This window comes from Oncorhynchus mykiss, chromosome 17 (assembly GCF_013265735.2).
Source record: "Oncorhynchus mykiss isolate Arlee chromosome 17, USDA_OmykA_1.1, whole genome shotgun sequence".
NCBI lineage: Eukaryota > Metazoa > Chordata > Actinopteri > Salmoniformes > Salmonidae > Oncorhynchus > Oncorhynchus mykiss.
In genome coordinates, this window is record NC_048581.1 from 69,563,010 (window position 1) to 69,576,757 (window position 13,748).

General features: G+C 41.5%; 1 protein-coding gene across 1 annotated transcript in view; it reads right to left on the bottom strand.

The window, feature by feature from the left end:
- LOC110494485 (protein FAM107B) overlaps positions 1–10,786 on the bottom strand; it is a 52,212-nt gene extending 41,426 nt beyond the window's left edge. The window contains exon 1 of the mRNA XM_036950542.1: positions 10,343–10,786. Within this exon, the coding sequence (XP_036806437.1) occupies positions 10,343–10,366 (24 nt within the window). The 5' untranslated portion in view covers positions 10,367–10,786. The remainder of the gene's footprint in view (positions 1–10,342) is intronic.
- Positions 10,787–13,748: the final 2,962 nt, after the last annotated feature.

Below are 13,748 nucleotides of genomic sequence, written 5' to 3' on the forward strand. Positions count from 1 at the left end.
GAAATCACACATGTAAGATACCAAATTAAAGTTACACAGGTTGTGAATCCAGCCAACATGTCAGATTTCAAAAAGGCTTTTCGGCGAAAGCAAACGATGCTATTATCTGAGGATAGCACCTCCATAAACAGAGAGAAAACATTTCAACCCTGCAGGCACGTCACAAAACGCAGAAATAAAAATGTAAATCATGCCTTACCTTTGATGAGATTCTTCTGTTGGCACTCCAATATGTCCCATAAACATCACAAATGGTCCTTTTGTTTGATTCATTCCGTCCATATATATCCAAAATGTCAATTTATTTGGCACGTTTGAAAATACCGGTTCCAACTTGCTCAACGTGACTACAAAATATCTCAAAAGTTACCGGTAAACTTTGCCAAAACATTTCAAACTACTTTTGTAGTACAACTTCAGGTATTTTTTTAAAGTAAATAATCAATAAAATTGAAGACGGGATGATCTGTGTTCAATACAGGAAGAAAACAAACTGACGCATGCTTTCTGGTCATGCGCCTCTATCAAACAGTACACATGAAGTGACCCTCGTTCAAGATGGCCGTACTTCTTCATTACACAAAGGAATAACCTCAACCAATTTCTAAAGACTGGTGACATCCAGTGGAAGCGGTAGGAACTGCAAGCAAGTCCCTTAGAAATCTGGATTCCCAATGAAAACACATTGAAAAGAGAGTGTTCTGAATGGTTTGTCCTTGGGGTTTCGCCTGCTACATAAGTTCTGTTATACTCACAGACATTATTCAAACAGTTTTAGAAACTTCAGAGTTTCTACTAATAATATGCATATCTTATCTTCTGGGGATGAGTAGCAGGCAGTTGAATTTGGGCATGCTTTTCATCCAAAATTCCAAATGCTGCCCCCTATCCTAGAGAAGTTTAATGCAGACAGAGAAGAGCTCCAAAGTCTTAATCATAACCTCAATTTTGTCCCGCACATCGAATATAGTTGTGGTGAGTCCCTGTAATCCTAGATTCAGATCATTCAGGAAAGAAAACACATCACCCAGATAGGCCAGTCGTGTGAGAAACTCGTCATCGTGCAAGCGGTCAGACAAGTGAAAATTACGGTCAGTAAAGAAAAGCTTGTCTCCCAATTAAAAAAACGTGCCAATACTTTGCCCCTTGATAACCAGCGCACTTCTGTATGTTGCAAAAGCGTTACATGGTCGCTGCCCATATCATTGCATAATGCAGAAAATACACGAGAGTTCAGGGACCTTGCTTTAAGAAAGTCAACCATTTTCACTGTAGTGTCGAAAACATCTTTCAAGCTGTTAGGCATTCACTTGCCACCAAGAGCCTCTCGGTGGATGCTGCAGTGTACCAAAGTGGTGTCGGGAGCAACTGCTTTCACGCGCGTTACCACTCCACGATGTCTCCCTGTCATGGCTTTTGCGCCATCAGTACAGACACCATCACATCTTGACCACCATTGACCGTCCATTTGATGTCACAAAGCTGTACAGTACTTTAAAAATATCCTCTTCCTTAATTGACCCCCCATAAACGTAACGGACATATACCAGGAGCTGTGCCAGGCCCGCCACGTCTGTTGACTCATCCAGCTGTAAAACATATAATTCACAGGCTTGTATGCGAAGCAGTAATTGTTTCAAAACATCTCCTGCCATGTCACTGATGCTTCGTAAAACAGTGTTGTTTGATGAAGGCACTGTCTGTATAGTTTTTTTGCCTTTCCCCCCAGCATTGTCCCCCCATATCCACCATATCCATGGCAGCAGGAAGAATTAAGTCCTTCACAATTGTATGGGGCTTGCCTGTCCTAGCTGCACGGTATTTCACCATATAAGACACTTCTAGCCACTTCTTATTAATGGTATCTGTTGCTTTTATACATGTCTTACTACTCGAAAGTCATCTTTATTCTCGCTCAAAAAACTTGCGTGGCTTATTTTTCAAATTGTCATGTTTTGTTTCTAAATGTCTGTGCAAGAGTGAAGGTTTCCCACGCAAGAGTGAAGGTTTCCCACAAGAAAGTAACGGTTAATGTGACTGGATGTAAATTATTTCACTAGGTTACCTATATTTTACATTGTGTTGTTATTTCGCTGAACACTAGATGGTTTAATTTTATTTTTGGCAGTGAAATGTTGCTACTCAGGTGAGGAAAAAAAACTCACCCAAACGTATAGCCCAGTTGGAAAAAATAAATGTACTGTTTGAAAATGCAGTTGGCGTACCCCCAATGGAATTGCGCGTACCCCTGGGGCAAAATCTGTATTAAGGCATTTGTGAAAATTCTATAGCAATATAGAGTGGGAAAGTGGCCGTGCGTTTGGACAATTAATAGACACTGCAGGAAATAAAACCGGAGTTTACACAGACCAGTGCACTATAGCCAATCAGAGCTATAGTAGGGCTTTATACAAGCCATTTGCCACTGGGCCTTCCATAATTCACTTTGAACTGGACTGGGTGTTTACAAGCAGTTGCAACAGTGCGACTTTAGATCATTAGAACGCATTCACCAAAAAATTCACCTGAATGGATTTCTGCATATACAGTGCCTTGTGAAAGTATTTGGCCCCCTTGAACTTTGAGACCTTTTGCCACATTTCAGGCTTCAAACATAAAGATATAAACTGTATTTTTTTGTGAAGAATCAACAACAAGTGGGACACAATCATGAAGTGGAACGACATTTATTGGCTATTTCAAACTTTTTTAACAAATCTAAAACTGAAAAATTGGGCGTGCAAAATTATTCAGCCCCTTTACTTTCAGTGCAGCAAACTCTCTCCAGAAGTTCAGTGAGGATCTCTGAATGATCCAATGTTGACCTAAATGACTAATGATGATAAATACAATCCACCTGTGTGTAATCAAGTCTCCGTATAAATGCACCTGCACTGTGATAGTCTCAGAGGTCCGTTAAAAGCGCAGAGAGCATCATGAAGAACAAGGAACACACCAGGCAGGTCCGAGATACTGTTGTGAAGAAGTTTAAAGCCGTATTTGGATACAAAAAAGATTTCCCAAGCTTTAAACATCCCAAGGAGCACTGTGCAAGCGATAATATTGAAATGGAAGGAGTATCAGACCACAGCAAATCTACCAAGACCTGGCCGTCCCTCTAAACTTTCAGCTCATACAAGGAGAAGACTGATCAGAGATGCAGCCAAGAGGCCCATGATCACTCTGGATGAACTGCAGAGATCTACAGCTGAGGTGGGAGACTCTGTCCATAGGACAACAATCAGTCAGTCGTATATTGCACAAATCTGGCCTTTATGGAAGAGTGGCAAGAAGAAAGCCATTTCTTAAAGATATCCATAAAAAGTCTTGTTTAAAGTTTGCCACAAGCCACCTGGGAGACACACCAAACATGTGGAAGAAGGTGCTCTGGTCAGATGAAACCAAAATTGAACTTTTTGGCAACAATGCAAAACGTTATGTTTGGCGTAAAAGCAACACAGCTCATCACCCTGAACACACCATCACCACTGTCAAACATGGTGGTGGCAGCATCATGGTTTGGGCCTGCTTTTCTTCAGCAGGGACAGGGAAGATGGTTAAAATTGATGGGAAGATGGATGGAGCCAAATACAGGACCATTCTGGAAGAAAACCTGATGGAGTCTGCAAAAGACCTGAGACTGGGACGGAGATTTGTCTTCCAACAAGACAATGATCCAAAACATAAAGCAAAATCTACAATGGAATGGTTCAAAATAAACATATCCAGGTGTTAGAATGGCCAAGTCAAAGTCCAGACCTGAATCCAATCGAGAATCTGTGGAAAGAACTGAAAACTGCTGTTCACAAATGCTCTCCATCCAACCTCACTGAGCTCGAGCTGGTTTGCAAGGAGGAATGAGAAAAAATGTCAGTCTCTCGATGTGCAAAACTGATAGAGACATACCCCAAGCGACTTACAGCTGTAATCGCAGCAAAAGGTGGCGCTACAAAGTATTAACCTAAGGGGGCTGAATAATTTTGGCACGCCCAATTTTTCAGTTTTTGATTTGTTTAAAACGTTTGAAATATCCAATAAATATCATTCCACTTCATGATTGTGTCCCACTTGTTGTTGATTCTTCACAAAAAAATACAGTTTTATATCTTTATGTTTGAAGCCTGAAATGTGGCAAAAGGTTGCAAAGTTCAAGGGGGCCGAATACTTTCGCAAGGCACTGTATGTAAACACCATGGAAGTCCTCTTATATGTGGAAGTCATCTTTACAGTCCTATTGATGAAACAATGTCTCTCTCTCCCTCAGTTATGCACACCAACAACAAGTTAAACAATGCTAGCTAAAGCAAGATGAGCTAAAATCTAACAAAGGAACATTAGATAAATACTCAGACTTTTTCAGCTAGTTGGCTGTCAATATTGCACTGATAAACAATGGGGCATTGTAGCCTCCCCGTCCTTCTGCAGCTTGTCTGCTAATGCATGCTTGTCCCAACCAAGCACCCAAGCTAACTGGCTAACGTTGGCTAGCTTGCTAGATAGCTTCTTCCAGACACAAATGAGATCTCACTACCCATTTTACTCGCTGTAGAAGAGCTGGTTAGTCTGTTTACATGTTATATAGAGAGTTCTTGACTAACTATCATTTATTTTGCCTACGTTTACTGACACCGGTCATATTAAACTGGGTTTTGCACGTTTGTAAATTCATCAGCTCCTCTGCTCTCTGGCACACTCCGACGAAAGTGCTCTGAGATTGGAGTAGATAACCAGAGTGAATTTGCGAACCCAAGAGATATGATAACTAGATAATAGTCGTTCAAGCTCTTGCTAGCTAAACAAATGACCCCTGCATCTTTAGCTGTGCTAGCTAAACAAATGACACCTGTATCTTTAGCTGTGTATAGCCACTGAAAATTATATGAGGGGGAAAAGTCACTCACTCACCCACTCCTCCAACGGCATGACATCCTCCTAATAGCTAGCTAGCTAGCTAACATTAGTCTCTGTGTTTTTAGCTTGCTACATAAATAGATAGGCTAGCCTATTAGCCACGTTATGACTGGCTTGTGATCATTGCCCATGCTAGTTTGATCATCCGTATTGAGCATCCGTATTGAGTGTCTCAGTGAGACCGGTCTCGAGTACTACAACACTGGGTCACATGCCAGGTACAGATGTCTGACAGCAAGGACGGATGACACAGGACATGTTGTAGTTCCATCACAGGCTGCACTGACACCAGCCTCAGCCTGGCATGGTCTGGGATCAAAGTGTGACCCACAGGTGAAAGGTGAGTGACCTGGCCTGGCTGGTACAGCCTTCTGTCTGGGTTTGCTGCTCTGCCAGCCTCTTATCAATTGCCTGTCCATCAGGGTTGGGCTCAATTTGATTTACAGTAGATGTCGTAAATAGGTCAATGGAACTCGACCCAAACAATAGAAATGCCATGGAAACGTGTGGGGGGAATATGCCGTGGGAGAAAGATCCCAAATCTTCTCATTGCCCCCCAGCAAAATTAACCCACATTTAGGCTATTGTTTACATGTGTATTTCACAATCTGAGTATAACAATCTGAGGTAACAATCTGAGTATAATGCTTGTATGGATGTCAACCTAAACACATGTCATCTTCACTAATCAACTTCTTTGCAGTTAAAAAACGACTTTGACTACCACCACCGATTTCTGCATGCTAGCAATGCTACCAGCTTACACTAACATAGTTAGTATTTAGCATGCACTTCTAAATGTTATGCATAGAAAACAGACAAATATATCCAAATTGGACTTAGTAACCACATTGTAGACCTGTTACAATACATCAATCATGACGGATTTGATAATTATCTACTTTGTTAGATCAGATTTGTTGAATGTTCACCAATCTAGCGTCCTTCTATCCCCCACGGTCTGTATTCCATTGACCTCTTTACCGCATCTATCGGAATCTTTGGGTACTCCACTTTTTTATATCTTTTCACTATTGCCATGATACAGACATCATTCTCCCCTGTTGTTGGTGCATATTCTAGACGACTCTAATGATCTCAAGGACAGACAGTCATTGTAATGTTCTCATGTCATGTGAAAGATGTTTAATCAGCACAGTAATGATTACTGTTACCATAACATAAGGCAGAGTGCCATTTAATTTGTTGCAAAAACAGACTGAAATGGACGATGCTTGATAACAATAACAGTAATTATAGTTTATTGAAGAAGTAGTTAGATTAGTTTTTGTTCCATTACCCTCTGCAGCTTTACAAGATATAAAGGCAAAGCACAGATACAGCACAAGCTGTTCAGCCCAGTTCAGTCCAGTCACTCTCAGCTACATTGTATGGTTCTCTCTGTTGTCTCTCCCTGTGGTAATTATTAAGAAGGATATGAGTCTCCTGCTTCGAGTCTTATACAGTACCAGACACTGTTGGCGTCATGGTTGAAGGAGTGACTGGTGATTGGATGCCCTGGGTTGGTTAGAACTAAACATGGATCAAAAGCATTTGGTCAAACTTCAGGACCCAGAGGGCAAAGGTCAACCCTTCCCTTTTAAACATTCAGTGACCCCTAACAACAGCAACAGATGCAGATACCTCCAATTCCCCTCATTCACAGTGTCTACCTCGGTATATTATTATATTTTCCAAATTGCCTTATAAGGAAATTCACAGGGACACAACCTACTGTTTTGGACATATTTAAACCCATTATCCACAGATATCTCTGTAGCTCACTGAGACTGATCCTAAATTCCTCCTGTTTAATGAAGTCTTACGGACACTGCCAGGGCAAGCTGTGTCTGAGGTGTTCTCAACCCTTTCCTCCCTCACCACAACACATCCAACAGGACACACTCAACACCATGTGCAAATCCCTCAAGGGGGCTGTGTACTTTACATGCCCTAAAGAGGGCTGAACTCACACATGCCTTCTCATGTGTCTTTCTCACTGTATCACAAAGGGTCATGGGTCAGGGAAAGGTTAGTGTGTGGCTTACTCTTTAACCTTAATCTTGAGAATGGCGTGTGTTCAGTTGAAGTAGTAGGTACTAGTTTCCTGTCTCAGTTTTCAACATATAGCTCATTACCATCTCTGTGTGAGTAATACGTAAGCAGTATATCTGGTGTGCCAAACTTAACTAATGGATGTTTCCTAAGTCGGTGTAGCCATCTGCCTACGATAACCTACCCTAACCTACTTTCTCACTACAGCCAGATCAATACAGATGTTAAACATACGGTGCCTCACCTCAACCATGCCCTGATTTACTCCCAAAGCTCTCAATCAGAATGGTGTGACTGTTTACATAAACTCCACAACTGATCTAATGGTACTTATGGAAAATAACATTGAGAGTAGTGAGTACATTTCAAAATAGGTTGTTAATGTTTTCTTTTGTACCCTGTGTACTCCAGTTCAATTGTGCATTGACTGTCAACTGTTTGGGGATTCAGAATACTTTCTGTTATGTTCTGTTAATTACTGATGTCCCCTTTAAGAATGGAGCACCCTTGGTCATTGTTCTATGTTATTCTGGTACTAACTTGTTTTAGTAAATGTGAAGCTCCAGTTCAATTCCTTGTATTCAGAGTCTTTCCTATTGTATACATAAGTTATAAGAGCTAAGACACTACACTTTCCTTTGTTAGACACTCTTAGCACATACACACATGTACTTAGCCATGACCCAGCACTTTAAGGACCTGTAGGCTACTAACCACCTTCTAGTCTCATCTCCCTCAAACATCTCTCTCCCTCCCTGATTTAGACAGTGTTGGTGGCCACAGACAATAGTGACTAAAGAACCTCTTTGATGAGCCAGACAGTTGAATAGAAAAGCATTCCAAATAGCTGCATGGGTCTGTTCTTATGTCTCGAAGTCTAATGAAACAGTTATGCAACAAATACCTACACACAACCTACTCTTCTGGTTGTGTAGTAGGAAATGTAACAGAGGAATGGTTGTTATTCGGCATTCTTATAGTGCTGTTATATCACATACATTACTTTGCAATTAAGTCTGAAAAGAAGATGGCAAGATTTAGGATAACTTTAGATCCTTGAGGAAACAAATCACTGATACTGTATCGTTTCTCTGCATGCCTGAGACCATAACACCAGGTACTTCACAGTAAAACTCTTTCTAAGAGGTTACCAGTATTTTTAGCCTGTCCGTTGGGTAATGTAGACAGGGATTTTCTCTGATTGCCTTAATCTGCCTCAGTGGGTCTTTGGCACAAGACGGATTTAACTCTACTTGATGTCCCAGATAGCAGTAGAGCAATCACAGTATTATCAGTGCAGACACGGAGTGCCATAACTATGCTGCTCTCTCATCATGGGTGCAGCCAAATCAAATATCCTGGTGTTACATCAATCTCTTCCCCATGGTGTTACATCCATCTCGTCCCCTCTGTGCTTAAGAGGAGTTTGTTATGGTTCCTGAGACAGTTTTATAAATCTATAGCCTATAAGAAAACCTAAGCCAGCCATCCAATGGGAGAGATGAAAAAACAATTGTTCTCATGTTACAGCTAGTTGTCTAATGAACTGTTTTCTATGACATAATATTCTATTAAATTAAAGAACCAGAAATTGTTATGAAAATGAATCAGAGCAACATTTCCTCATTGTCATTACAGCCTCCTTTAGCTGGTGTAGCGAAGCATGTGAGTATGATTCTTAACGCCTCACTTCTTACGTTGTTTATGCTTGCTACATTTAGGCCATACCACCCAAACACCCACCCATCCCAGCAACACAAGAAGAGGGGAAGCACCAGCCAAATAGTTTCCTCCTCCATTCCCCTCCGGTCTCTGTGCTAGTCGCAGTGAAAGGGAGTGTTGTTTTGTGCTGGTGGGGCTGATGGCTGGTACCGGCGCTGTTTTGTGAGGTCCAGGCCGACCGGGTATTCACATGGTGCCAAGCGGGGCCCGGAAACTGGCAGAGGGGATGAAATTACAGCCTGGTCGTGCAGTGACATTTTCACTGTTCTGAGAGCCTAGTGCTCTTTCCCTCTCTCACTCGATCACTCAGTGCTCTTTCCCTCTATCTCTCCATGCTCCCCTCCACTAATGGATGTGTGGGGCAAAAAGAGAGAGCGCATATGCCTCCTCCTCATATTTACCCATGGGGGTAATTCTGATTTGGACTTTGTAGTTGAAATGGTGGTGGTGTTGGGCAAGGTTGAGTCATTTCATTGGTGAAAATGACAAGAGATACCTGAAGATACCGTCACACTGTGTTGAGATCCGTGAATGTCATGATGGTTGTATTTCATAACATAACAGACAATGGCATGGTAAACAAAGCAATGCAAAAATATCTGCAGCAAACTGCAGTGAATCTATATCAATGAGGGTAAAGCACCTGCAGGTGTCTGATGTAGGTGATATTGTAATGTGTTCTCTTTTAACAAAATTCTTAACTTCACAGCTCATTCAAATTAACACTTGTTGACTCCAGGCTGGCTTCACCATAGCACAGACATATATATTGTATGAATCAGAGTCAGATATACTCCCATTAATCTGACTGTCATAAATTCCCCTCAGATATGACACAAGACCCCTGATGAGAAGACACATGCATGCATCCCATGCATCCCATAATGCCCTAGCAACCCTCTGGGAACCCCAGCTGTCAGCTCACATTCGGTGGCTCCATGGTGTCAACACAACCCGATCCACACCCTTAAACAGGCGTGTCCCACCCCATAGCTCAAATATTTGTGAATGCAGCAGTGTGCATACTCTGTTGGACATGATCTGCCTGATCAACAGCCAACAATGAGGTTCCCTGGATAATGAGAAACCTCTGGAGTATTTGCAGAATTTACATTCTCTATAAATGCCTTCATACCCAGCATTATGCACATTTACATTCATGCATGGCTGCGTGATGGGAAACAATGGGAAGGTCAAGGTTGGTAATCCTGCCATTCAAACCGCTAATATGACAAGTGTCAAGACAGAGTAATACAAGTTATGTTCTGTGTGAAGTTCAGCCAAGTGATTAAGTTATGTTGTTAGTCTGTAATGTCCACAGTTACCATACACTGAATATAGTATTATTGTAAACAGACACAGGTGTCTCTGTCTATTTTAAGCCAAAAGGTGTTCTTGGTTCTTTATGAGTCTTCAAATAAATCCTAAGTATTCAGCAAATTAGATAACAGCTTAGTTATAAGTTGTAGTCTAGCACAAAGGCCCACTCATGTGACTCCCCCTTATACCTAAACTACAACATCAACAGGTAAATAAATAAATATGCAAACAAACATATATATGGTTAACAAGATGTATTTGGGCAGTATAGTATGACAAATTAACAGTGTTGAACAGCAACTCCAACCTGTCTTAGAATAGGAAGCCGACTTACCTTCTTTGAATAAGATGCCCCCATACTGCTGGATGTGCTGGTCGCTCTACTCCGTATGCCTGCTCAGGTGTAGCTCCTCTAAGTCCCTCCACTCCTCTAGGCAGGGCCAGGCTCCAGGCTCTCCCTCAGCTCAGCTCTGCTCTGTCCACCCTTCCTGCATGCTCCAGGGAGGGGGCAGACGGACGGGGGCAAAGAGGAGCCTCCTAGCTCTCCCTCTGGCACCGTGACAACAACAGACAGGGGTGCTGTACTGTACTCCAGACAATACTAGTTTACAAGGTGTTCCTTAAGACTGGCTGTCCTGGCTGGTTGAGGAGGGATCCATAACTCCACAAATCAAACCTCAACTATTGCAAGGTTATGCTATGAGTCATATTGTATAAAGAGAGGGAGAGAAAGAAGGCTGGGCAGTGTGTGTGTGTGTGTGAGAGAGAGAGAGATAGGAGTGTGTGTACTGTATGTGTGTGAGTGAGGGGAAGGACTTCTGAGCATGGCCATTGTAGAAGAGCTGACCCTTTTCAGCCACCTGTTGCTGGCTGACTCCCCACTCTTAGCGGACTTAAGGACAGAAGGGGGATTATGGTAATTGGGCCTGACAGAGCAGGAAGCCAGGAAGAGAGCACACTGTGTCATGGCTGTCACTGTCACCAGTCACCACCCTGGCTACTTCCAGGAGCTGGACAGCACTGGGCTGGACGGACTATACCTAGGTGTGTGAGTGTGTGTGTGTGTGGGAGTTTCTAGCCGTTTGTTATGGTCTTTTTGTCTTCTCACCTTCTCAGGCTCTGCTAGGGCTGCATTTCATTCCATAAAGTTGCTCCATCGCTTATGCCCTTGCTTACTCCCTTGTCCCTTGTTCACTGAATGAAATACAGCCCTGGGTCCTGAGTGTCTTCCCTTTCCCTGTTTGGGAATTTGGCCACTAGAAGCAGATGCCACAGATCGGGCAAGCTTATGAAATCACAGAGGGCTAGCTCTGGAGACACAGCTAAGGCAGCCCACAGAGAGTTCAAAGGCCACCTTTGGTTTGGTTCACTCCTACTGTACACACAATGTCTTTGTTCTTGTTCTCATTCCCTCGCTCCATCTTACTTGTGTTCCTAAGTTTACATGTAGCTCTGAAACTTTAACTCCCAACTTTGCTTCTACCATTTGCTTAACAGCCTCTAGGGTAAGACAGGTGGAGAAAGAGAAGTCCCTTTGTACATTATCTATCAAGGGTTATAGATGATGTACAATCAATAGATTTATTCTACACAAGTATTCTAAAATCATACATCAATTCTAAAAGGATAAATAAACTGATAGAGTTGAAGTAAACTAGAACTAGACATCAACAAGTAATATTTTACATATCAAATAATGAGGACAGCTCTGTAAAGGAACTCTTCCGCGCAACCATCCTATTCCTTCCTCTCTGCTCCTCCTCGGGATGCAGCCTCCCACATCCACTACACCTGGCTAGCCATCATACACATTTGTCTCAACATTGTTCTTCACAACCTATATGGAGGATGTACACCAACGAACAAGAAAATGTATGATTAACTGACACAAAATGCATATAATTAACTTTTTTTCAACTTTATAACCTTGAAATGAAAAGTACGTTCTTACTGTACCTTCTCAAAGGGGCTCTGTCCATTCATATCACCTGCTCCGACAAAGCCATCTCTGGTCTCCAGTGACATCACCCCAGTGTTCCCCAGACTGACAAACGTCTCCTTGATCGCATCAGTCATCCTGAGAGACGGCATCAAACAGTTTTAGATTTTTTCTAATTGGGTTGTTAATGGGATGCTGGTCAGAAAAGTCCTTTTAGTCTTTCCCGATCCAGAGTTGGAGATACTGTGAAGGGTTGGGATCAATTTCATATCAATTAAGTCAATTCAGCTTACTTTGTCGCTGGATCATCTGAGGCCACCAGAACAATTATTTGGAGTTAATTCTCTCTCAGGAAACACCAACGAGTCGTCACCTAAATGCAGGAAGCATTTTTATATGCATGGTTTTACAGTGCACTATTTATCGGGTACCTACGAATTCCAATGTAAAATGTTAATTACCTAAAGCTTATTTCTTTAGGATGCACCAAAATAGTACCAGGAAGTAACATTGTATTTTTTTATTATGTTGAATTCCTGTTTATATGCAGAGACCAGAGGCACTTACTTTCAGAATATATGTTTACGGAATCAATATTTTCAATCTCCCCACTTTCACCTTGAAAGAAACAAACAATTTGAATTAACTTACTGAAAAACTATTCAAAAGTTGTCAAAGTGCCTTTAAGTGTCTTTAAAGTGTATGCCTTTTCTATTACACAGAAGGGCTTCTATAATGAAACTCACCATTCACAAGGACAATATTCAGCTCAACCATGATGTTGTTGTAAACGCTACTCGTGCTGCTAAAATGAATAAAATGTGTCACATTGCGCTATTACACACTGTTTCAAACTGTACAGTATACATTTCCAGACTGTGTCCCAATACTTTGGAATACTGTAGTATTCTTTCCCTGTGCTGCTCCCTTACGGAATGGGTGAGTGGCCTTGACCTTGAACTATTTTTGATTGTTTCATTAATTTTTTGATTAGAAGTCATGCAGAATGAGAGGCAAGAAAAGTCAGCTAGTTAAGACTGTTAGCCTCTTATACACATTTAGACTTTCTATTCAATTGTAGTAATCTCTGCTATCTCAGTGCAACAGACTGGGCAACCATGTCACATAGTGAGTTTCTACTGCCATCTGTAGGCTGTGTGCTCAATTCAGCTCTTTCACAGACACTGCAGTTAAATTGTGACTCCTTTCAGGAAACTAGGCGTATGTCGCACGTCACTACTTCACAAGAGTGGCATTTGAACATAAATATTATTTTTTATTTTTTTTTCTGGCAGAAATGCCTTCTGGAACATGTGAACTTTCAAGTGCCTTAATAACAAACTTGTGTTTCATCCATAAAGACAAAGAAAGGCCGGAACCTTCCCGCTAGCCTTGATTGGCTGTGATAATGGATGGCCTGGACATGACGGGAGATGAGTTTGGATTGGTCTGCCATGTAGCATGCTTCTGTCTATAATGTGAGCTAATCAGTATGTGTTGACAGTCCTTTCTACCGCGCCGTTTTTGAAAGATATAACATTAGCCATTGAGAACTACAAACTTTTTGCTATTTTTTTCTCAACAACATTGATGCTCTGATTTAGCAGGCACTATCATCATCTAATAATAAACAAACATTTTATAAAATATACACTGCTCAAAAAAATAAAGGGAACACTAAAATAACACATCCTAGATCTGAATTAATGAAATATTCTTTCTTAACATAGTTGAATGTGCTGCCAACAAAATCACACAAATTATCAATGGAAATCAAATTTATCAAACCATGGAGGTCTGG